The 27,731-nt window shown below is 38.1% G+C and overlaps 1 protein-coding gene and 1 long non-coding RNA gene across 2 annotated transcripts in view; both read right to left on the reverse strand.

Annotated features, from left to right (window-relative positions):
* Window positions 1–1,091: 1,091 nt before the first annotated feature.
* On the reverse strand, window positions 1,092–25,203 carry LOC143476623 (uncharacterized). The gene is made up of 2 exons (XR_013121340.1): window positions 24,554–25,203; window positions 1,092–1,324 (listed from the first exon to the last, which is right to left on the reverse strand). It is a non-coding gene; the product is annotated as an uncharacterized LOC143476623 (long non-coding RNA).
* Window positions 25,204–26,711: 1,508 nt separating this feature from the next.
* The window catches only part of anapc1 (anaphase promoting complex subunit 1), a 31,637-nt gene continuing 30,617 nt past the window's right edge, over window positions 26,712–27,731 (reverse strand). Inside the window, exons 47-48 of the mRNA XM_076974449.1 lie at window positions 27,345–27,479; window positions 26,712–27,109 (exon numbers count right to left, since the gene is read on the reverse strand). Of these exons, the coding sequence (XP_076830564.1) occupies window positions 26,985–27,109; window positions 27,345–27,479 (260 nt within the window). The 3' untranslated portion in view covers window positions 26,712–26,984. The remainder of the gene's footprint in view (window positions 27,110–27,344; window positions 27,480–27,731) is intronic.

Raw genomic sequence — 27,731 nt, forward strand, 5'->3', positions numbered from 1 at the left:
ATCAATAGTTTGTATGTGGCCTACTATATACTGCATGTCATGTTTCCTCATAAAACTTTGTGGGTGTATATATATATATATATATATATATATATATATATATATATATATATATAACCCCTAACTGTTATTTCCTCTCTGGAATGTCACATATCCTTCTCTCCAGGCCTGTACAATTAGCAGACAATTGGGTGACATTTGCAAACATCAGACTAGCGCTGGCTAGAACTGTACCAGCAGGCCATAACTCTGCAACCCTTCCAGAACTGCTGTGAGCCCAGACACCCCACACTGCAAGGGCAACTCGGACATGTTAAGACCACTGCAGCCACACAGAGTGAGATTGAGCTTTTAGTACCTTATGACAATACCTACGATTCTCACTCACACAATCATTAATAATATAACTAACACTGGGGTGGAGACTTATAAAGTGTGACTCATTGGAAACTGAGCGTCTACAAACATGATGCATGCCTGAGTAGTCCTGTGACCTTAAATTAACTCTGAATTATGTTTTAAGTTATGTTGTTAACATGAACTTAACAACAGTTCTGACTCTTAACACACATAAAACTGCAGCCACTAATATTGGCCTGAGGGATACATTTGCTAGTGAATGTAGCAGCATACTGAAAAAAATATGTAACAAAATGTGAAATATATATACATATATGTGAAAAAAATATATATATTATTTTAGAATATAGTAATATATAAAAGTGTTAGTCAGACTCAGACTCTGAGTATGCATGCAAAAAAATGACTTATGCTGCCTGTCTAGAAATCACAAAAAGCAAAAATAAAAAAACAAAAGAAAAAATAATAAATAAATAAATAAACAGCTCCCAGCAATGCATGTGTCTTAATAGTGTGTGTAATTGTGTGTTAATAAGAGATTGACATTTGAAAATGCTTCACATGTCCTCAGAGAGTCTGGGAATGCATAGTGTTCATCTAAACCACAGCACAACCACTCTGCTCTCAACTGGCAGACAAGTAGGCGGACAGATCGAATGTAAACACACCGTTAAAACAAACACTTTCAGGTCCCAACTTCAACCGCAAAAAAGGCAAATGTCACGCTGATCAACTTTTTCATGGTAGCATTTATTTCAACCAGTTAGATCCTTACAGTTCAAGGTTAATTGGGGTTATTGGACCACATCTCCACCAATTGCACTCTGCACCTCTGTTAGCCGTTACTTCATTTCACACTCCCACGTGACAACATTTGAGCAAAAGAAACAGCCATTGGCTCCCAAGGGCAGGTACCTGAGGTGAAGCCATCCTCGCCTTCTGAGACTCTCTTCCCCACGGTGCCCTGTGCAAACAGACACGCTCAGGTTAGCACGACACACAGAGAACCCTCACACCACAGGTCTCAATGTTACAGGAAACAGATCTTTCCTCCGCACTAAAGACCTGGCAGTCATGGCAAGCTCAGCCCCTGCCCTCAACTCTCTGGAACTTTGGGTTAGTCACCCAAATTTGAGCTGCTCTAACGCATTTGGGGCATATTTACAGTAAAGTCTAGCTAATGGCATACACTGCAGGACACATACGATAAATCAAAATGTTTGTATATTTGACAGAAAAAAAATGTAGTATTTGGTACTAGGAAAATGGTTCAAAAGCAGTAGGACATTTTAAAGTCATTCTAGATATTTTCTTGCCTTTTAATATGCTGAATAATTTCAGATCTCTTGTAACAATCCTACTATTTATGTTTAGGACATTTGTGATGAAACTGAAAATATATGCAATCTACAAAAAACACAAGACACAATACAACACACACAATACAAGACAACTTAACTTCCCCATAAAGACCTTTACACACGTGTCCTCAGGTTTGAGTCACTTACAGCCATGACATGATGTTAACTCTGCATTCCAGACCAGCCAAAAAAATCTTAAACCATACATGAAATTACATAATTCAGATTTCAATGCCCGTCTTTCTTCCTGCTCTACTCATTGCAACCTCATATATCTATGCTGTTTCCACATGCACTCATTTACATCATGTACATTTTCAGCTATTGGCAGTAACGTGTCTCAAAGCCCACATCCTGATTGAAGAACAAACAGTTCAGTCATCAGTCATATTTAACAGGAAAAAATACATTTGAAAACCATCCCACTTTACTAACTGTTAAAATGAATATTTGACAAGGATAATAATTCTTTTAACCAAAGGAAAATGAATGTGCAGTTTTTTTCTGTAATGATTAATTTAATTTCAGTTATGTGTATATAGAGAATGTCTTAAAGCAGCTTCACATGAACCCCTAATGTGAGTAGCAAGGAGAAACTCCCTCAGGTGTAGCGAGGAACCCTCTGGAAGACCACAGTACAAAAGCAACGCCATCATACTTCAGGTGATACTACACAGAGAAGCTCATTCAAATAAAAAAGTGCTACTGTGAAAAAAACATATATCTGAAGATATTAAGTTTGTTTTTAGACACTGGGGGATTCAGCAGTGGTTTAGAGGGCTTTCTTGGGGCAGTAGTGCAAGGTGGATAGAAAGAAAACAGACAGAAATCCTCCTTTTCCTGGAACGACACTTGAGTGCTTAGATACTCTAAAACATACACAGACGCACATGCACACATGCACGCGCGCACACACATACACATACACACAAGGCTGACTCTAATAGTCTCATACACCCAGTGTGTGTACCTGTATAAAAACATTGCACATACAGAACTACAACATAATTATATGGCAATTGCTCAGCCAGGTCCATGCACAGCAACTTGTCAGATCCAGGGGGCGTGTCTTTACACAATTTCAGGTGAAAACTAAACTGCCATAGGTTGATTCACTCACATTCTTATAAAACTGCCTATAAATCACTGGAGTCGTTAACAAATGAGGCCTGGGTGTCACTGATTTTCATTTCTCAGCCCGCAGGGTACTATCTACCTTCTGTAGACCATTTGTGTATTGTCTGTGTCATCCCTAAAACCCCTAGTTAACCAAACATAATTGAAGAGTCCAGTAAAAGGCTTTGATAAATACACTCACAGCCCTCAGAGTGGTAAGCTTAATCTCAGGACCATCAATATACAGATGACCTGCATCTCTGATCACATTTATCACCGCCACAAAAAATCTCAAAGGAGCAGTGTTAGAAAACAAGGCGTCATTAGTGCAATGCATCCATCCCAAGAACGCACCTTTGAGCCTTCATGAGCCGGGCTACGTCAGGAGTGCGACACGTCTAGCGTCTGGTGTGGAGATAAGCTCGAAAAACGTGGTGTGGAAATCCAGATGACGGACCGAAAATATGGACTTCCTGAAGGCCTCGTAATGAAGCCACAACAGATCACTCTCACCACCGCTTTTTTGGAGCCTCTACGGCACGCTTACTTTGCGCATTTAAGATCAAAATGTGATGCTTTACTTGTGTCCAACAGATCGTGAGTGCCCAGTCACTTAGCGAGGGCACGAGGTGGCATGTGCGAGATCTTATGCACGTTGTTTTTTTAATCCTGCAGTGTGAAGGATGACTGGACGCAGCACGGGCCGGACCTGCCGCTCGCTCCCTCCGCCAGGGTGACGGCCAGCAAAATAGATGAGTTGCAATCTGGCAAATGAATCTGAAAGGGGTGCATCCATTATGTGGAGACGAGGTTGGGCCTCTGCAATTAGTTAACACCTCCCACGTTAGAGGTAAGAATGGAGGTAGTGTATAGAATCAGGTCAGAGAAAGAGCAAAAAAGAGCATCAGTCTTACTGGTGGGAGGGAGATGATCGACTGCTGCACACTCTGTACCACTAAAATGTAATTCGTCAACACGCGTAATCAGTTACTTAGGCTGGAAAAGAGAGAGAGAGAGAGGGAGACAGGCAGCCTTGCAAGTTATGGTAGAAAGTCAAAGAGACTAAGATACAGTTTTGCTATGTCATAATACCCAAATGAAACAAATATACATTTTCTTGCAAGATTAATTAAAGTAATCAGGTAACTAAAGAAACAAACCATGATTTCCTATTGACTGTTTATATGCCAAATGGAGGCATCAACATTACTGAAGTAATGACAGCCTTAAATTATAAGCTAATCATTCAAGATAATCATTAAGTGTCTCCGTCGACTTTAAAGTATTTTTATTTTTAAAAATCCAACTTTGAGCTAACATATTTAAACGGCTTCTTGTCAGTCCAGTAGAAATGAGGGGAAGCTGGATATATGTTATCATTTTGCCAAAAGTAACAAGGTCTCATGCCCACGTTTTTTTAAAGTTCAAACAGACCAGTGGTGAAATAGGGTTAAAAATATAGCAACTTTAAAATGGTAAACAAAACAGCCTAAAACAGGAAGTGGGAGGCTAATATCTGTGTACTGGCAAAGAACAACTCAAAGATACAAAATACAAATTAACCTTTTAAAACTGCACAAGATCACGACCCTAAATGACTAAAGGTCACGAACCATGGCCTGCTGAGTTTGGCAAAAGCTTTATCACTTATTTTAAAAAGATAAAAAATTTAACCAAGTGGTAACAACTATGCAATTTAAAACTTGAACTACAATTTATTTGTAGATCAATTTGAATGGCAAAATTCAAAAAGCCAGGCTCAAATATAAGAACATGTACCCTTTTGTTGTATCCTATATCATTGAGTGCAAAAGTTAAATGGAATGCAATCTGGGCCACATGTAAAGGTTTATATTTTTATATACAGTAATATGTTGTCTTTCAAGTAATATATTTAAAGCAAGATATTAAAATTAGAAAACAGTTAAAATGTAAATTAAAAAATTTACTGATTTCACATTGGCAGCAAAAATCTAAATAATTGCTTGTATTGAAACAACAAAATTTGAACAGCGAACCTGTAAATAACATAGAACAGCAAAATAAACAATTTTGCACTATTTAACAATTTTAATCCACACCACATTTTAAATGCACACTTGTTAATTTCTTTCACAAATTCATGCAGTTTCCTATTATAAAGGTCAGCCCTATCAGCCTTGGATAAGAGGTCAGATAAATATCAGAGCTGTCACTATTCCGTCTCTACAACATTCATGTCAGGAAAAATACTGAGTCATACAGCTGAATTCAATTTTATAAGTGTTTCAGTGTTTTTCTATTCAAAAAGATTGTATTTGGCCTGGAAAAAAACAGAACTAAGTCTCTCTCACTCTGTCTCTCTCTCCCTCTCACTATGTCTCTGTCTCTCCCTTTCTCTGTCTCTCTCTCACTTTGATGGCTTTGATGGGCATTTGTTGTAGCTGAAAAGGTTAAAGATTTTTCCTACGAAACTGAGTGGGTTGTGAGAGAACATGTTTGAAAGTCAAATTTCCCCTGAGTGTCTGTAATATCATCTAAACCATCAGTTTCAAAATGACTTAAGGATTTATTTATATAAAAACAACTACATGATACATTAATTTACCAAAAAGTGTTCTAACATTACACTTTAAATTATAATATCAAATGCTAATGCTTTTGCCCCCAAAGATCAATAGATGTTGTTACAATTATTACACTAACTAATATCTTAATTATTCTTAAAGGGTCAAATGTTTAATAAGTTCTGCATGATTACTTCTGTGTTCAAAAAGCGCAATAATGTTGAGACAGACTAAAGTGTATTTGTAAAGTGTTTTTGGGTCCATTTAGAAACCTTTTTAAACCTGTAACAGCACAAAACTCAATTATGTCTGACCAAAATAAACAGTTTTAAGAGGAATACAAATACAAACCTATCTATTTCCATGTGCTGACATCAAAATCTGACAAGGCTCAAGAGATTAAAAAACCAACTCTGCACACCCCGCTTTTGCCGCAGTTCTTTTTGATCCAAATTAGGTGCTAGAGAGGAGCAGAGATGTGTTTGATGGCTCCGGTGGTTAGTCAGAGGCAGCAGGAAGCAGGGGAGTGCAGACTCTCCTGTTTTCTCTGCCCTGGGTTGGTCACTGAGAGGTACACGGGCAGCCAGGGCCAGTCTACAGCACATGGAGGTTTGCAAGTGTAATTAAGTCTAAAGTGGAAACAAGACCTTGCTGCCATGCACACTGAGCCAGTGATCTAACAGTGTGGTGTCTGACACACTACAGCAGGGGAGAAAAGCAACCACACACTGATGGGTTTTTTTTTATTCCATTCGAGTTGGACTTTTTAATACCAACTATCTTTAGGCTGATGTATCACCACACAATTTCTTTGCAACAATATAGGACAGCATAGAGTTACAAATTACTTTTTCTTATAGATTACTCCATGTTTCTTTAAATTACTACATTGTGTTTGCTGAAAATGCAAAACATGCTTAAAGAGACTTGAAAATAACGACTCAAATGCATCCTAATGTTCTGAATAATTCTACTGCTAAAACGATAGAGTGAAATTCAGTGTACTGTTTTTGACTGACTGCTGATAACAGGTTACACCTACACACGTCACACAGACAATTAATACTGAAACTCTCACAAACAACAAGGACCAAACCTTCCACCGTCCATCATCTTAGTCACACTTTTTAGAACACACAATTTAATTCAACATTTTTAATAGATATTTCCCTACATAGCACAGTTAAATAAAAAGAAAAAAGAACAATTGGATCATATGACAGCTGTATTATGCCAGCACATTAACACAATTTTTACTGATGCAAAATGACTTGATTTAGTTGATATGGTGATAATCTAATATCTTAATAAAACCTTTAGATGAATGTTCAAACCTAAATAGAGACTGTATAATGTAACTATTTAATGTAAAATGTCCCTGTTTTGAATTGTTAAATCACATGAGCAGAAGATAACAACTGAATATTAAACAAAACAAACACCATTATAGCCAAACTATGTAACCGGTGTCCATTTTGTGCTGGTTCTGTTTCTTTCCTTTTCTTTTGTTTTGTGTGTTTTTGTTACTGCCGCTAACCTCCTACTGTTGTCTGAGAGCGATGCATCTTTCAGCATACAACCACAGGTGGGAGTACTGACACTCGCTGAGATACAAAACACAGCTAGACATGCGCACACACACGCGCACACACACACACAAAATTAGATACATGCAGACATAGAGACTTAGGCATAGGGCGATTTTTGAATAGTTCTAAGAGATTAATTCTAACAATGGTGTCTGTGTGTGATGTGTTTTTTTCTGTAAAGATTAAGCTGCCCTCAACCTTGAAATGTATAGTCCTCACACTTAGTTCTTGGTTCTCTGGTCATTATTAAAAAATGAATGCAATGTAAAAAAAAATTATCTTAAGGCATCAGGACCTATGCTTTTTATTGCATTGGAAACACATGCCTTACCTTGTGGGTTGTGGGTGAACTAATGTTAGGTCAGGATTGTCCAAACAGAGTTTGTGATAAGCCAGATGCCTCTAAACAAAATGTACAAATAATGTGGAATTTCCCCTGGCACTGACTGCATGTCTCTTTGATATCAAGTGTCTGTTAGCAACATTTTTTTCTAAATGTGAACTATATCCATCCATCCATTTTGGGGTAGCTTGACATTGTAAAGGAATTACAGTATTAATCATCTCACAATGTTTTGCAGTCATTGTCTAATGTTTTTTATTATGTATAACAGCATGTGTACCTCATATCAATAGTCACAACCAACAGCTACATTTAAAATTGTACAGCTACATAAAAATAGTATGAATACAATCTAAACACAGTACAAAAAACTCCATCTCTGTAAAACTCCTTCCCAACTAAACAACACTGCATTTGCACTACAATACAGTTTCAGACACAATATGAATAGTGTGTGTGTTGATGTCTGTGTGTGTATATATATATGTATGTATATCTGGGTAGGCCTGCAGTGATAAGTTCAAAAATGTTTGTCTTAACACAAAGATGATGAACTTAAAGATAAACCAAATTACGCCCGAAAAACAAAACTGAGAGGGCTTGTGGTTTTCAAAACGAAAAAAAGGTCATGCATATTATTCAGGGCCATGTAAAATTTTAAGAGGGATTCAATATTTCTGCTTGACATTTACACATCCTATGTTTCAAGCTGGCATCTCAGCATTCAAAACCAACCCACTCTTTCTCTCCCTTCTGACTTCCTCACACACACACACACACACACAATTCACACTGCTCATCCTGCAACGTTCAAATATCTTTCAAGTTCAGGTTATTATGACAGTTCATATTTCAACAAGGAGACACAAAACCTTCCACACAAGTTAGCCCCAGAGCCCTGCTTTCACAACTTCAAAGTAAGCTCAGGAATATGGGCAAAAATAGGTTAGTGTGAAAGTCACATTTCTCTTTGAGTGGTGAAGAAGGAAGCGGCAACACACCTTTTGGGGTGCAGTATGTATAATTTTGCACAGATAGAATCACCCACGTAGCGACTGTGCACCTAACTGTGGAGCCTGTAGCTGGGGGCTTTCAAGACAAGCAAGAGGTTAAAGGTCACAGATCCTGGATCGGCTCTCTTGTTCCATCAGATGCAGCCTTGAAAACAAATGCGACAGAACCAGAGGAGTCTCTTTAAAGAGATTACCCATTTTTCAATATACAATATGGAATGGTAGCACTGGATTTATTAAAGTATTTTTAGAACATTCACAAAACAAATTTAAAGCATTAATAGTCTGGCGGAAAGACATTTAGCAACAAATGTATTATTGTATGTGCAGGTAATTTGTTATTTAAATTTTAGTGCATATAGCTTGCAATTTATGGAATGTAACAGGCCTCCTAAGTCGAATCAGCCTCGTGTCACTGTTGTAACTTTAGATTGCAAATGTGCACTTTGGGATGCTTCCAATTTGAGGACCTTCTACATGTGAACTTGAGTGGTGTTTCCATGTCACAACCCAAATAGGGGCCCTTGCTCAATATCCTCACTCAAAGCGGAACAACAGTGCCATTGGACCTCTAAATACTCATGATATTGAAATCCAGGGACCTTATCTGCTTGAATCGTCGTGAACATCACCCTCCTGCTTTCACTAATAGTGCCTCAGAACATGTTCTGGATGAAACGTGCAAACAGAAGTCAAGCATTAACAATTGCAGTTAAATAATTATTTTGCTACAGCAATTATTAGTGAACTGCATTTTGAAGAGTGTACCAAAAACAGAACAATATTTACTGACAGATTTAAATGGGTTTGCTTTGTGAACACTGAACATATTTTCTGACATATATTAGCTGACACATCATCTAATGAATTGCTTGAGACTCTGTCAGCCTTCCTGGCTTCCTGCTACACCATCTGTGGAGAAGCACATACATGGTCTCATAAGAAATCTGCTGTTCAGTTACAGAGAAAGGGAAGCCCGTTTTTAAAATAATCCCTCACTACAATGCTTAAGGGGGTCTCACTGTCTAAATGCAACTTAGTACTTCTGGCAATCAGTGCTGAAGTCCTTTCCTGAAGTCTTCACAGGATGGCATATTTGAGTTGTCACATTCTTAAAAGCATTCTGACATTAGTTCTAATATTTTTTGTATTAAAAAATAAAAATAAAAAAGGTGCAAATAAAAATAAAAGTGGATGTTTGAGGGGGAAAGCTGATGAAAACAAAATTAATATTCATTTGATTATTTCCAGTAATTTGATTGACTTGGTGAACTGTATAAGATTTGATTAAGTTCTGTGCAACCTGCCGCACACATCACATATACGCCATGGAGACACTCAAAGGCATATTGTTCAGTGCTGTTTTACAGGCCATTAGAGCAAAAGGTCCCAAAGAGAAGTTGACAGAACATTGCCATCATGAACAGCAGGCACAAAACCATAAATACACACAGAAAAACACACACACCACATATTAACACATGCTCATACCCCTTTCTATGTAAATGCACACTGCAATCAAAAGAAAAAGCAAAGGTATGACAAAAAAAAGGTATGACACACACACACACACACACACACACACACACACACACACACACACACACACACACACACCTTCCCACTCTTCACAAGACACAATGCAAATACACTACAGAACCAGAAGTTAAATTCAGCCCATGTTCCCATCAGTTCTCAGTGGAAAATCCATCTATTCTTTGTAGCAGGAATGAGTGAAAACATATTTTTCACTGCCTGAACTCCAAATGATAAGCAATCTCATACCCCAACATAAGCAACACTCATCAGACTGGCACCATAGTGACATTGTAGAATGAGGCTAGATTCAACATCATAGAGAAAGAGAAAGACAGATAGAGTTAGGTGGGGTGGGGGGGGGGGGGGGTATGGGATGAAGAGCAGGTATTCAGGCTGAGTTCCTTATGCTTCATTATCCATTGCTTAACTGTTTCCGCTGACTAAGATTACTATCACATCAACCACAGGAGTAGGACAATTCTGATTCAGACAAGATCCGGCCTTCATCAGAAAGGTCAACCTGGATTACACATGTAACCAATATTCCACAATGTGGCGCACACACAAACATCAGCAGTCAGTCTACTTCCAGAAATTTGTGTCTTCTTTCCAAGTACTTTTTTTTGTTAATAATGTATGCTGGAAGCGACACATTTTTAGACATAAAATGTCCAAAATGTCTTATGTCTCATGTAAAAAAAAAAACCCCAAACAGATGACCCACCCCCCCAAGAATTCCTGAAATTGTCAAATCACACTAGCTGTAATGTGAGAAGTAGCTGCAACATGGTAGTCAGAGCATTAGAGGCTATGGCCCCCAAACTGGGAGAACACCTCCATCATACCTTGAGAACCAATCTCTTATCATATATGTGTGCGCGCACGTGTGTATATTATATATATATATATATATATATATATATATATATATATATATATATATATATATATATATATATATATATATATGTGTGTGTGTGTGTGAGAGAGAGAGAGAGAGAGAGAGAGAGAGGGCCACATTCTTTATTCATTGTTATAATTCAGTACATAGTAACTAGCATTAATATTATTTTTTGTGATATATCTGAATAACCGTACGAATAACGAGAGTGAAGGGGTTCGTTATTCACAGTTATCACACCCTTTTATTTACACTGGTCTATGGAGGCTTTACAAACATTCCAATGTTTTTGATGAAAAACGCATGCCTAATTTTGATTAACTATGTAAAATAAAAGTCTCGTTGCAGTCGTCGGTTAGATTGAACAAGTGTCTCAGCAAAGCCTTAAATGTCAGCGGCGAGATTGTCATCGCACCCTTGTCGCAGAGGAAACCAGAGAACGGGCGGCAACACTTCATCAATTGTTTGTTTAAAAGTGTTACCGATATAACATGCTTTATAGCTTAACAACAACAAATGGGACACAAAGTGAACCCCACTTTTAAGAGGCTACAAATCAATAATTTAATGGAGATCCAGAATATGGAAAAAACTTCCATTTTCATTCCAGGACAAAATTTTATATTAATGTTCTTTTTTTCAGTCATAAATTTCTCGTGGAGTTCATGGAATATAATCTATACAATTTGTATTGTAAAGTTTGATTGTTATATTGTATTAATACTGTAAATCTAAAAAGAGCTTTGGTTTTGAAAATGCAGCCCTTTTACAGACAGGGCATTATAATTTGTAAGTTTATTGTGAACGCAATGCCTTATGAAACTGTTAAGATTTTTATGCTATAGGCCTAAAGCAAAAAGGAGCATGCCAGCCTACATGCAACAAATGTTTCATAACTGGCAATTAGTTCGGTTGGCGGTTGCCTTCGGTTCGGCATAACATCGACACAGTAATAGGCCTAGTCTTGTAAATTCATTCATGTTCTGTGGGTTAATTTGAACGATTGCAGGGGTTCACAAAACAAATTTAAAGCATTAATAGTCTGGCGGAAAGACTATTAATCCACGCGACTGTGGATTGTATGCAAATAAACTCAACAATAAAACAACAATACATCTATTCAAACGATTTAAGTGTTTTATAATGCATACCCAAGTCGTATGTGCGCTAGTAAAATCACTAATGCTAAATCAACTTTTTTGGAGGTAACGTCTCAGAAGTAGGCCTATAACTATTTCTCAGTTATGATTTTACTAGGTGCATCTGATAATATTCAAACGTGATCCTCAATATTTACTTTTGACAAACTACACTACACTGCTGAATGTAAGTTACTAAATGGTTTATGGTAAACGACTGCCGTGGGTCAGTCCACTCTCCAAGTGATTATATAATCACTGCTTGTATAGTTCAATAGCCTATGTAAACTCTAGAAACGATTTTAGAATTGACTGTTCGTACATTTGTTTTGTATGATTTCAACTTTATTTTATTTAAAACATGCTAGGCCTAATTGTTGAGATTTGTAAGCCTATATTCACAGTCATCAGGTTCTGGAGATGTTATACATAACATGTCGCCGCCTAAACAAAAATCTTTGTCACCAGGCATGCATTATGCAGTGGGGCTCTAAACCTGTACTCAACACAACAGAGTGGGCAATAAGATTGTGTGAAAGATTACACAGTGTTGTATTTAGGTTATCATATTTAATTTCTTGTTTCTAAATGACTTGACTTTCGTGAGGAGAGAAATGCCATTGCGGAGAAAAACAAAATATTCTTATATCTTTATGGACGCTGCCACCCACTGGGTATCGATGGTACTGCAGTCTCTATAAAAGTTGACATTTTCATCATTGACGAGCAACAGCAACCCCTAGGTAGTTCTCTGCATCGCTACCAACATAAGCATAAACCAGGAAGCTTCAATAACACCGAAACGTAAAGCATCATGCGCTGAAACTATCGACAAATGTTAACATAACTTTGTAACAATAAATATATTTGCTCTGAAGCTTTTATTATTTAAATTGTGAAAGTTTAATGTGATGGCAATAACAGAAAATAAATAGAACTAAATCTGCTCACGCTATAAATCTACCACAACACCAATAGTTTTAGTGCATTAAATGTTTAAATATGTGCTACGACACAAAGGCTGAAACACCCTATTAGACAACACTGACGTTTTCTCTCATCTCTGCTGACATACCTCCTGTAACAATAAGTATCAGTGCCTTGCCTTCTGCATTAAAATCATTGGTTCACAGAAACACAGAGGGAAAAAAATCCCTATTCTAATTTCAACGTGACCAGAAAAAAACAATGTATCACAACGAATATGTAATAGTTATTTGGCAGATTTAGATAAATGGGTGCTGCATTTTTAACAGGTGCAACAGGTGCTATTAACAGCAAGGCCAATGACACATTATCAATCAAAAGACATTGATTGTAAATCAAGAATTCTATAATTCTACAATTATATATATATTAATATATATATATATATATATATATAATTATATATATATATATATATATATATATATTAATATATATATATATATATATATATATATATATATATATATATATATATATATATATATAATTAGAATGTTCAAATAAGTTAAATACACTGCTTTTCAGGGGTGCTATGAGAAAAATAAGTGAATATATGAAGATGATTTCACCTTTCACATTGATCAGTGTTTTTAAAATGGGGAGAAGAAGCGACATGCTCTACTATGTTTGCATTTATAGCAACTGTGTCACACTAATGTGAAAGTTTCACCTCTTCTTACATGTCTCCGGAATTTAGTCAGATGTGGGTAAATGCTAAGACAGCAGCTCTTTCAGAACCAGTAACAGAACAGCAGTAAATGCTTTTACAAGTGACGAAGCAAAACATTGTACCACAACAGTCTTCAGAAGAGAAGAAGGTTCAACAAAGCAGCATGCCCACAAATCTGAGGACATTTAAATGTGTCAGTTTAATTATTAGTTAAATATCAGGTTAAAAAAAATCTTCTAATCTTCTATCTAAATAATTCAACCTGAAGGTGTTTGCTATTAAAAGCATTTACATAGGGTATACATATATATTCAGCATACTCGCACTGAGATACTTAGCAAGTATCAGCTGGTACAGAATTTGTTCTTCCCTTTAGAGATAAGTGTATTCACTTCTGAACATCTGCTTCACCATCTGATTTGTCTGTCCAAAATGAGCCTTTGATCACCAAGGTAAATATGCTTCAATTTACTGGCTACAGTTGTAACATTTTCCATCACCTGAATAAAGAAAAACAAATGTATTTAAATACTAATTATAGTTAGCATTCATTTTATATATAGTTTTTTCATTTTCAAAATAGTAACATTGCATGGTGCACAAATATTAATTCCACAGCTTTTTTCAAAATACACCAAAGAAGGATAAATGTTGCATAACAGCGAATGTGTGAAGAATAGCAAAACCTGGTGAATCATTGCCAGTGAGAGTAGGTGGCGTTTGGATGCCGGTCTCTCTCTCCCTCTCTGACCAAGTGCTATATCATCTAACCAGGAGCAGCCTGTCCCATTTCTCTGTGGTTCGTTCTCTTCTAGATCTGCACACTTCTCCATCCTCCGCAAGGTCAGGAATGACCAATACTGCTGTGTCAAAGGTCTCACAGGCCAGGCTGAAAGAAGGCCATGTTTCTGAAGAAGCAGGAACACGGCTGCAATGTGGTACATTTTCAATCACTTATTTTTACCCTTGAGAATATGCTTCTGCTTTTCATGTTTGTAGAGTTGATTCAAACCAGAAGTCAGTCCCACACTCCTACAGTGCGTTTGACTTACATATGCACACCCTTCTTTGAACCTGGTGACTCTTTGAGAAAATTTGCTGATTCTTACCACTACTACACAGAGAAACCTGCAGAAATGACTAACGACTTCACAAACAATAATTTGTTTAGTTCAATATGACAGTAAATAAGAGTGAAACCTGACTTAGATGATCAAACAGGCAATTTCTCAGTCATTTTACACTACATTCAGATCAAGCAACTGATACTGATCTTTTACCTATGACATTAAACATGACATTTCAAAATCATTACCATTTGGTTTGCTGTTTGCTAGCATATTTACAAGAAATGTTTATACAAAAAGTATTTAAAAAAAACACATACATACACACTCTCTCTCTCTCACACACACACACACAATATATATATATATATATATATATAGACACACACACACACACACACACACACACACACACACACACAAAATATATATATATATATATATATATATATATATATATATATATATATATATATATATATATATATATATATATATATATATATATATAAATAATCCTCCTTTTTTACAGTAATTAACACAACTTTATTATATATTTAATAACATATAATATTATCATTAATATAATTTATGCTATTATATACTATTTTATATACATAACTGCAGCATAAAGTCAAATATTTTTTTCTCTCTTTCAGACTTTAAAAGAGTCTCCTCCACATTCCTTGACTTGTCTACTGTATTCTGTGTATTACGTGTATTGAACACATTTGACCTCTGTGCGCATGTGCAACAGTCATTTAGCAACTGTTACTGACCACTAATATTGCTTTGGTCACCTGCTTTTGAATAGCAGTCTTTGCATAGGTGAAAATACACAGTTTTCTTGCAAACAGAAACAAAACAAGTAATGAATGCAGATTATGCTGACTATTTTTTACAGTAATTTACAGTATTTCTCCATGGGTCAAAATATGTATTACATGTATTACTGGTTGTTTCTTAACAACATGCTTTGTTTAAAGTTAATAAAGAGAACTGAAAACCATAATTTCGGGGTTATCTTGAACTACTTGTATAAAAATATAAGTAGCCCATTCCTTAATGAATTCCTAACATATTAATTCAGATATTCAGTATACAGTAACAATACATGAAAACATGAAACATGAAAATATGGATTTATTTGTTCTTCAGTGTATATGAGCTACTTCATAAATACATAACAGCATCTCACATATTTTCAGCAAGCTTACACAAATGGGCTATCAAAATAACCCAGACTTACAATGAAATCTGTGTCTTTGCATAGAACTATGCAAATACCTTTACCTGTAGATAGTAATTCTTTATTCCTAAAGAGAGCAATTCCAAAGCAGGTCACCAAAGGCAATATCAGTGATCACTTCTTGTTGCTAAATGACATACTGCCCATGCACACACGTCAAATATGTACAACTAATGACATAATGACACAGTGTAGAATAAAAAAAAAATACAAAAGATGCGACAAAGAATTCTGAGGAGACACATTTAAATTCAAGTCAGAAAGAGAGAGAATAAGCAAATGTGTCCTTTTTTGATCATCAGAAAGTCACAATGACACTGCAGTTTTTTCTCTCATATATATATATATATATATATATATGTATTATAGATAGATAGATAGATAGATAGATAGATAGATAGATAGATAGATAGATAGATAGATAGATAGATAGATAGATAGATAGTTTCTTACCTTCTTCCACTCTTTGGTAAGAACACTAACTGTACCTTTTGATATTAATTGGTCAAACATCTCATACCTCAAATCGATTTTAATCCTAAATTAACTGTGCATTATTATTCAGTATTATTATTATTATTAGTAGTAGTGATAATATATTTTTAAAATGGCAACATAGCAGTTCTCTTTGCCCTCCACATTGTACATAATGAGTTAATAGGGGAGTTTTTTCTGCTGGGTAACAGTGTGCTGAGTCATCTGTGTCATGGCTGCCCACGCACGCAGCCCCACGCAGCTCTGCTCTGTGCATCATGAGCTATGAGAGCACCAGAACCAGTGGTTTGTCTCTTCATTTACAGTAAACGGTACCAGTGTGTGGTGTTTACTTCCACAGAGGGGCATTTGAACCATACCCATGATCCCTGACATCACCAAGTCACAAAAACACACACACACCTTTAGAAAAATGCAGAGCACAATATGACTCAGAACCTTCAGAATGTCTATTTCATTTACCTTTCTCTTTAGTTATCTTCAACTCAATAAAACAATTTTGATTAACCTTAACCTTTGATTAACCTAATCTTTTGTATAGGACTGGTTGAGATATTTGAAGCAAGAAACTAAAATGTATTTATTAGTGTTTGCTATGTTTTGTATAGCCATAGAGCACAGTCCCCACCAGATTACAGAATCTGGCCCACTGTGGTTTAATAGTCAGGACTAAATATAGATCAAGGGGGTGGTTTTCCATTTTTCTTCACTGTGAGTAGAGGACAGACCCAGAGTCTCGCTGGGACATACACAAGGTCAGTTCGGCTTCCTTTTCCACGACCAGCTCACCAAGACGCATGTACATACTAATTCTGACAGACATGCAGATGCAAGAAAATGTCAAAAAGCATAGTGTGGGTACACTAGTTGAATTGATTGCTGTGTGAATACATTTAAAAACTCTGCAGACTCTGCAGTGTAAATATGGAAATGTTAAGTTTAGACTCCATACTCTCACAGTTACAATAGGTTATTTACTAAGTTACAAGAGATCTATTTGTTCAATCTTTGCACCAATGGAAGTAAAAGGCTTGATGACTGTAATTACACTGGTTGTTCAACATTATTCCTTCAAAGTTCCATGAATCGTGTTGTCTATGTATTGATTTATGTTTTCCAACTCCAAAGCTGATGAGAGAAGATGAAACATGGTGCTTGCTGCTGTCCAACCTCTATGTCCAACCAAAGCATTTGTACGGGGCAATCATGCAACTCTCTGCATAAATGTAAATCAAATGAACATTCATTGAGCTTCTCTAGTACTCTACGTAGGATATAGTTTAAGGTCAGGATTGTGGCAAAGCTCAGTTGTCCTAATATAAAGCTGTTTGCATATCTTAACAGTTGTAATGATCAATTTCAAGACACCTGAAAAGCATTCTGAGGTACAATGCACAACAATGTTTACTGCCCTGTCCTCATTAGCAGTGTAACAACACAGCGTAAGCTCTACACTCAACACAAAACTACCATTCATTCAACAAGAATTAACCAGGTACTGACTTACCATTACACCTCTTGTTCTCCTAGCAGCCATAAACACAGTACAGCAAAATGAACAAATGGGCCCAAAAAATGCAGAAACAAACGATCTTCCCCCTCATTCACACACACACACACACACGCTCACACACACGCTCACACACACACGCTCACACACACATGCTCACACACACATGCTCACACACACATGCTCACACACACACACATGCTCACACACCCCTCTCAAAGGACCAAAGGGATCCGGATGAGTCAAAAGAGCTTAAGTGGAAGGCTAACGGAACGGAACGCTCATGAGGCACTGACTCACCAAACCACTGCTTCCTCTCCCCCACATGCCTCTCATAACTCCCCAGATGACTGGCCAAGTTCCCACAGCAACGCACGGGAGGTCTTCTGTGGACACGGCATGCAGGGCCACAGTCAGCGCTGCACTAGCCCTGTGTTTGGGCGTATGTGTGTGTGCAAAAGAGAGCAAACGTCCCTCACGGCCATCTGGGCTTCCAAGAGTAACGGAGGGAAAAGACAAAAGGCCCATTTATTTCACAGTCAAGTTTATGGAGGAGGAACAGGGCCGGACATGATGCAGTGATGCCTTTGAAGTGAGAGTTCGTGGGAACGTGAAAGTCATAGGAAAGATGAAGTTCCTCCTCTGCTGTGACTGCATTTGCTCTGGTTTTCTCTGGTCTTTGACCTTTTTGAGTCAAATTAGAGTTTTCCAGCTGTAAAGCTAATACAGATATTTCATTTAACTAAAATATTTACTAGAGAGTGATTTGATTGCCTATAACTCATAACATCTAATAGCCATCCAAAAGGCATCCAGTAACTATGAGAAAAGTATCTTAACAACAAAACATCTATTCATTAGCAACCATTAAACCATCCACAAATCTTCTGAGTAATTATAACCCACACAGTTCATGCATAAAACTCCCACTAACCATACAACTGTAAACATAACCCCTGTAAAAACAGTAAATAACAAATATCTGAGCAATCATGCTGTATAAACTGTAGCTGCTTTGTAAAACATAACGAGGGTATATGAACATTAATATGTTTATTTCATTTTGTTCTTCAATACGAAATGTGTTTAATGTGATAACAAGAAGTACTTGGGCGTGTTTAATGTAGGCTTTAAGACTTACTCATGAAATTGCGCGGCATGAATCCATTGTAACGTTTACCAGCTGCAGCTGTACTTTTTGTGAGCGAAAGTTTTAATTCAAATTAAAATGACCAGAAATTGTGTTCGGCACTTATGTAGGGTGACCAAATGTCCGTATTTCTCGGGACATGTCCGTATTTCACGTCCTGTCCCAGGCGTCCCGGGGTTTTTTTTAAGTGAGGAAATGGTCCTGATTTTTAAATTATTTGGACTATCATTTGTTATTGGAGTTTCTGTTGTTGACTTTTACTGAAAAGCATTTTTAATAAACCAACAGTAAATATCATGTTATTGTAGGATTGCGTGGGCCTATATTAAGTGAGTGTATGCCACAGTATATACACTGCCGTCACTCGCTAGGTTGCCCGTCCTAAAGCTGGACACGAACAAAGCTTGAGGGTCTGGTGTTTTCCTCATCATTGCTGTCCACAGTAACACAACTGACAATGTTCTTCTTAGTTTTTGGAAACTTTAACATTTTCAAAACATGTTGAGAATCACAGCGTGCGGGAATCACAATCACTGGTGAGAAAGAAAGACACAATGCGTCCAGCCATGCTGTCATGGCACTTTAAATGAGACTGCAAAGACACCTACTGTACCTTCTGACTCATTGATGCAGTTTCTACCCCCTCCCTTTCTTTCGCTCCACAAGCCAGTGAATAATCTCCAGCAGTGATCCCTTCTCTAAACTTTCGGTTTCACTCATTAATCATATAACAGGAGATAGGTCACCTAAGGTGAATAATTACAGTAAATGTAGGCATGCAGCCAAATGTCAAATGTTCATGAAAACCAAACAGAAAACAGAAACAAGTTAAAAGATACTGGAGCCTGCTTTACAAGTTAGCAAATGTTGACTGAAATTTGATTTTACAGAACTATGCTGACCTATTTTGTTGATGCAAAACGTGTTACAGTCATAAAGGTTATGCTACAGTAGTTACGTCTCAGAAAGTACTAATGTTAATCATTTTAACATGGCTTCATAAATTTAATTTAAAATGTAAAAATGTGGAGACACCTACAATATGAATATGATATATTCACAGACCGCCAGTCAATACCCCTCAACCAACACAAAGAAACACAGCAGGCTGACCCACAGAAAGTGAATGTAAATTATTTATCGTGAGGAGATTCCCATGACGTTCACATTCTGATTACAAATTCCTTCTTCTGCTCCACACAGACACTTAGTGGAAAAAATGAGGATTAATAAATCCTACTAATATATCTGTTTTCCTGGAGGCAGGTGGGATCACACATTATTGTGCGTCTGGAGCAGAGACCAATGTCTTATGGGTTAATAATCATACAGCCCAGCACAATGGCTTTGTGGTGACACAGCCTTCAGTCAGCTAAGGCCGAGGTAAAGCTATGAGTAGCTTGTCTCGTTCCTATCTTCACCCCTCCCCCGCCAGCTGACAGAGCGACTCGTCCCAATTCTGACGAGCATAGGTCTGGAATTAAGGCACCACTCTTAGGGATAGACCCTTTACAGATGCAAATAAATGAAAGTTTGGGCACTAGACACTCTTCTAGGAACACAAGCTAGAAAGCAGATTGTACATGTCTACAAACAACCTATATGACCCACCAACCTCCAATCTATGCCCATCAACCAGCCCTTAGCTGGTTTCAAGCTTCTCAAGGTGAGGTGTTATTACAGTAACTTACATGACCTAGAATGAGATACGGTGTCCACGAGCGTAGCTTCCTGCCATGAAGATGCAGGTGTCTGAGAGTCCAGGGTTGGCTTTATAGCTCCTCATTACAGCGTGATTTCAAGCCTTCAGGTCATACAACTCTAGTCTGAAAGCACGCGCTGCATATGTATTAACAGCATGATCTGCATCATAAAGCAGTGCAAGACTATGTGAAGTAATGTTGATTTCAGCAGGCACATTGAAGAGAATTCACAGTTTAGGTGGGTGAAGGTGTCATCTTCTGCCAAAGGCTTCTAAAACATGCATGATGCACAAATGTCTTCCAATGGCAATCTCTTAACTTAGGCAGCTAGCTTGGCACATGCATTTGGGGAAACACTGATGTTACATTACACACCAATATGTTAGGGCGAACGCACATGCATGCACACATAGGCACTGGCACCCAGCTGGGTAGCTGGCTTTTCTCCTCCCCCTACAAAGCCTGTGAGAATCCAGCACAGGTGCTTTCTCACAGGCTGTATCCACAGAGGAATGGAGCACACAAAACCTAGCGATCAATATTCTCCCATTTCATGTGTCCTCCAGGGAGAAGGAAACCCTAGAGAGACTCATCCTCATTCACACACACAAAGGCCAGCTCCGCTTCACAGTCACTAAGCACCATCCACAGTCATCTAAAGCAGTTGCAATGACTTACATTTTTCTCTATATAAAGGTCTTGAGGAATTGTCACTGTAGGCCACATTGATTGGTTACTCCAGGGCAGAGGTGCCATATGGGGGCTTGAGGGGATCATTCTAAGGACCTGTGACTGACAGGGGCCCAAAAAAGTGAGTAAACAAATAGGTACATTTCTTTCATTGGGCCCCATTGTTAAATGTTTCTATGGGGCCTAAAGTCCCTGGCAGTGCCCCTGCTCGAGGGATTCATTGTTGTAAATTGCTGAAAGAAGAATACCTTAACAGGTTTGTGGGGATAAAGAGACAACCACCTTTAAAATGCTGATGTGCTACTCCTTTCACACTGCAATGCAATTCTTTTTTTTTTTTTGCTGTCTAATTGATGGCTGAGTCAAAAATATTTCTAGATAAATGAGTCTTGTGTTTCAGTCATATTATGTCATACTGTGGTTTAAATCAAAATTACATTTAAACCGAAGGCTCAGTAATGAATTTGGTGCACTTGAGGTCAAAAAGTTAAAAGATGCTAGTGAAAAACAAATCCAGAATCTTCTTTTCAATATTCTGGCAGTCTGAATTTTTGCATGTATTACAATATAATGTACTGGGTATTACAGAAATTGCTAGTAATTATGAAACTGTCTCAACAGACAAACAACGGTTGCACTTAAGGGATGAGTGGTATCAGAGAGCTATCTGAGAATCTTACTCTTCAGAGGAACAGCCATTTTCAGCAAGATGCTATAAGCCATTTTATTTCTTCTATGCACTGAAGTACCAAAAACGTTTATAGTGCTAGTAAAAATGAGCAGTAAGTTTCCTCCTGATTTGCCGTGACAACCGTCTTGTTATTCATGAAATCTATTAAAGATACTAAATGAAGACTATTAAAAGGATTTCACTTGGGCTACACCATTATACTGCCACCATGTGGACGGTGAGATAAATGCTGAACATCGGCGTTAACTCATAAGTTTATGCTTCAAATTAGGTAAATACACTGCAAAAATGTTATACATTTCCTTATTCCTGAATGATCTACAGGAGTCTAGATACTTGAGTTAATACACGAACGATGACTAATGATTAAGTATATTCAGACAATTGGCTAGAGTGTTAGTTTCCTCTCAAAAAATAAACTTCCTCCCTGATGTAACATTTTATTTGTTAGCAAATACGTTTTAAAATACAATTCAACTACACATCAGTTTCGCAGATGAATTATATCACCAAGCGATGTTGGTTGTAGCATGAACATCAGCGCAGATAAAAAAGTTAATTATATTAATCGTAGAACATCGTGCACTCGTAAGGTTCGATAAAGCAGACAGCGACATAATCGTTGCCCTGCTGCAGTTCCGTAAATATCCACCAGATGGCAAAAAAAACCTGAGAAATGTGAATAAAATTAAATTTCGAATCATCAGGTCCATCTGTAACATTATAATGGACACAGTATTTTTATTTAAAAAATAAAAGTTGCAGTAGTACTTCATATTATAGTACAGTAATACATATCGCAATAGTACTTGATATTATAATCCAAAAGGTTATTTGAGTAAGACGAGTAATCAGAGAACAGACTGGCCACTAATGCTGAGAAAACATCTGTTCAGTCATTTCAAAACCATCTGAAAAATAACAATATATCTTTTCATCAATGTAAGTTTCAGTACTACTACATGTGCTTCTCTAATGCCTCCACTAGCAGATTTTACTGGAAGCTCAACTTAACAAACTGAAAGTAGATACAGAGGGCAGCAGCTGGTACAAAGAAATTTAATTATAAAGCGTTTGGTTTGTGTGTGGTTAACCTGTTGCTGAGAATGTACTAAGCTATCATAGCTTACCTTTTGCTAAGATGTACTAATACTATCGTATTTTATATTAGCAAGATATATTCAAACCAGCAACGAATGCCTATCAAATGCAAAACTTATTTGACGGTAACTATTTTTAGCTATACGTATTTTAGTCAGCATTATCTTGAGGGCCTAGAACGATGCGGTTTGACATAAGCAAAACAGGTTTGCCTTATGCTTAAATTTTGATAGTTAGTCATATTCCTTTAGAATGGGGCTTTTAGACTTATGTCCCATTTGATAGGTTGTGGTGGGGTTGGAAATCACCCGTTTATTCACAGATTCATGAATGTAGTGCGCATACCGCGCAACTAAAACCACATGAATGGAGACAAGAGGAAGTCCCATAAAACGTATTTAAAAGAATAGCAAAAAGGAAGACAGGTTCTATGATACGAAGGAAACACAGACGTCCGACGTACAGTAAGAACACAAAAGTTAAGCGTCCATTCACGAACTGAATTTTTCCTCACTGCGAGGTCCTCCGCGCAGCGCCATGGAGACGTGTTGCGCGCGAGGGATCCTTTTTCTACCCGGATACAGAGGCGCACTTCACGCGGGCCACGCCTCCTCGGTGACGCAGAGAAACGAAACCAGTGACTACGTGACTCAACACCGTAACCACGGAGTGGACCCTCACTAGCTGCCATGGGCGAAATGAACTTCAGCGCGCAGAACTGGATAACGGCAGTGTTCTCCTGATAATGTCTTAAAACAACGGGGGAGGGGGTTGCAACGAATAAAATTATATGTATAAATTCATGGATATAGATAAAAGTCAATCACCTTTCATCTCTAGCTATACCTTTTTGAAATATAAAGAAGGAACAGGAAGTTAGATACACTATCCAGCTTGTGCCGCGCACTTCCTATATCATTGCCCAAACCGCCCAATGAGAATAAAGTGACCCGACTCTGTAATTCCGTTAATTATAATACGTTCTTAATAAGACATATCGTTCGCTCTCATTTATAAACTATACAATTTATGTCTGCTCAATTTTAAAGACCCACAAATATATATGTACACGTGTGAATGAGCATACACATCGTGTAAGTTATCTAGTTACTAATAGTCTAAGAGTACCTTGCTAACATTTGGTGATTTGCAAAACCGAACAAGATTAGGATGTCAATTCTACAGTTGCGTGGGTTCCGGATTAGAAGGTTTTAGAATAAATGTATGTAGGAAACAAGCAATAAAAATGCAGCACGTGTTTATGCTTTTGACATTTTAAAAAATTAGGCAAGATAGTTTGAGATTAGTGTGCAAGTACATGGAAACTTACCGATTATTCTAGTTGAGTGTGAGCGTTCTTGTCGTGACCAATAACCCTCTGCGCCAAGTTAGGAATGTTTGAGACTAGGCTGCACTTGCACAAACTGTCCCTGCGACAACAGGCAGCGAATAATCGAAGCGTCTTCCTCTTCTTCTCTTTTGAACGTTTTACGCTTGTTCTGGACTTGAGTCATTCATGCAGTCAGAACACAGACTTTCTCCAGTTGGTCACACCCACTTCTCCCTACCGTCAATTTGCCGCAGCGATTCAAATCTTCATGGGTTGTGAATGAAGTTTCGCTCATAAGAAGTCAACGCCTTGGCAACCGTCTCACAAATACTCCCATGCATTTCAGTATGGTTGTAAAGTCAGAAATGCAAAGCCACCTATAATTAATGTTGCGTGAAGACCTAAACTATTTGCACTGTGTACCAAGCCCTACACATGTACTGTGGTTGCACTTAACCCGTGGTTGAAAACTTCTTGAACTGTTACACAAAAGTGTGCTTACAGGGGGAAAGTCGGCTGTAGTCGGTTCTGGGCGGTGCTGATTTTGAAAACAGGGACGGAAAGAGCAAACGTAGTTTTACTGGGTTGCCTCATTTGGCCCGTTCTCATTAAAATCTTCTGGAATATTGAGATGAAAGAATTTGGGCGTGTGGGGGAGTTCTGACGTGTAGACGCGCGCGCACCCGGAGAGCCTGTCCGCACACGCTCAAACGCAGACACAAGAACATTAGGAGCAGCTTTGAATTCCCAACTATCAATAAGATCACGTTAAGCAGCCGCAGACCCATTCACCATTCATATACGAATGATAACATCTGTTTCTTTTTAAACTAATAGTCGTGAATGTTATGGGAATTGTTTATGGAAGACTTGTGTGAACCACGGACGTAGTTTTGGGGGGGGACGGGGGGGACATGTCCCCCCCACTTTTTCAAAAGCCGGTTTTGGTCCCCCCCAGTTTTTACAGTTAAAACCAAATATTTAAGTAGCGACGAAGTCATGTCCCCCCCACTTTTTAACGGTTAAAAAAACAATATCCAAATAGCGACAAATCTAGCACTAGGATCATGCAGTTCCGAGCTCCCCCCCCGCTCAACAGTTCGCCACCCCAGGTTGTGTCCCCCCCACTTATGAAATCAAAACTACGTCCATGGTGTGAACAGATTTCTTATGTCTAAGCTTCCAGGGAGCCCAGCAACAAACAAACGATGAGAAAGTGTACTTTATTTATCCATCAACTCCTATACTTCTAGTTCTAATGCTGGTGTGAGCTCAAAAACGACTACTAACCACGCAGTACAACTGAGGAATGTCTGCAGCATTCTGCTGAGACTATGGGAAAACTTGATGCAAAATTACTAGCCTGTTATAAACCAGCATTCTTTCATACGTGGGATGCCAGCGCTAACATGGTTCTTGCAGAATAACACGTTATAAATTACCCTTCCTCCAAACAAAACCAGGCAGTGATCGAAGTCTCGGAAACATTTCTAATGGTTGTCTCTCTACACAGAGACCTTTGAGCATATGTGAGAAGTACGTAAGCTTTCGGTTATGGAGACGTTTCAGTTTCCAGCACGTTTCCTGAACAGAAATATTACTCGTGGATGTCGAGGATTCTCCTCAGCTGTATTGCCCAACTACCAACCACACATAAAGCACGTCAGGAGTTATTAGGCACTGGACATCAGTACCTGGCAGTTATAGGCCAGACAGCAAAAACAAATCCCTGAAATGAAAATATCATGATGCCTTTAAATTCTCTCCTTTCATTTAGTGAGTGGACTTGAAATGTAGCAGATTCTGTCCATAATGCAGGGCTGTAACTTTCATTTCCCAGAATGAGACCGAGATGAGGGCCAAAGTGCTGCATTCAAAGCACAGTGGGGTGAGAGCTATTTTAAACAGAGAAACGTGGCTATTCAAATAGTGTGGAATGTGCGTGGGTGTGTGTGTGTGTGTGTGGCGACATGTTTCTGTACTGTGGAATGTTTTTCATTTGCTTCTAGAATGTCTAACATTACAGCAATGCTTTTGTGGTGCTTGTTTTGCTGAGCAACAGAAAATAGTTGAAAATGAAAACAACTTGGATCTGCCAATAAATCTCAAATACTGGTAATTTCTTAAACACAATGTAAAGTGTAACTTAAAAGAACCATTACATCAAGTCATTTATTGACACTTATCACAAGTACAAACACTGATACAAATTATTTACATGACTGTAATACGGGTGTGGTCAACCTTTACCCCCCTGAGAATCTACTTGGTATGCCAAGACTTGCATACACAGCCCCGCCCAATTTTCAAAGGTCCTAACAAAGATTTCATGCAAAGTATGTCAGATTCGCTCAGAACGGGGGCTCCCCCAGAGGTGACGTCCTTGCTGAAACAGAATGCAGGAGCAGGAGGAGCACGTGACCTCCATGGGTCATGGAGGCAGCTCCGATCCAGAGGTTCCTGCACGCAGGAGCAGGGGACTCAAACGAATCAGGGCACGCACGGGAATGCCCAGCTGGCTGAACTTCAGCAGGAGTGATGAGAAAGAGGAGCTCCCTGCAGAGGAAAGAGACAGGACACAATCAGAGACAGGACACAATCAGTTGGCTTTCAGCAGATAATTCTTTTGACAGTGGGATAGCAGTGCTGTAGTCTCAACAAAACCATATTGACACGCAGACATACTAACATGAGACCAAGGAGTCCAGACAACACAACCTTCCACTCCTGTGGCATATCAATTTCTTACTGCTTATATAAAATTTTAATCTGTTCAGAATAAAAAATTTACCCTCAAGGTCTATGGACACCATTCTCTTGGAGCTGGGAATGGAGTGGTAGACCAGAAAGCAGGCAAGCATGGTGCTGCTGGTGTCCGCTTTCAGGGGCTGACCCCTCATATACGCCTGCAGCACATGGCTGGTCTCTGGGCATGAAGGATCAAAGTTCAGGAAGCAGGAAGGATAAAAAATTACAACAGTAATTTGGTATTTTACAGTACAGTGTTTTCCTTTGTTAAAGCTATTCAAACATGCTAAGAAATGTTACATTTAAAACATATGGTGTTCAGTTCTAGTTCCATACATGCTATTTTTTTGGTGGTTATCATTAAAATATATTTTTATTACCACTGACAAAGGTGAAAGTACACAATGCCATAATGCCACTAAACCCATTC

Source organism: Brachyhypopomus gauderio, chromosome 15 (genome assembly GCF_052324685.1).
Source record: "Brachyhypopomus gauderio isolate BG-103 chromosome 15, BGAUD_0.2, whole genome shotgun sequence".
Classification (NCBI taxonomy): domain Eukaryota; kingdom Metazoa; phylum Chordata; class Actinopteri; order Gymnotiformes; family Hypopomidae; genus Brachyhypopomus; species Brachyhypopomus gauderio.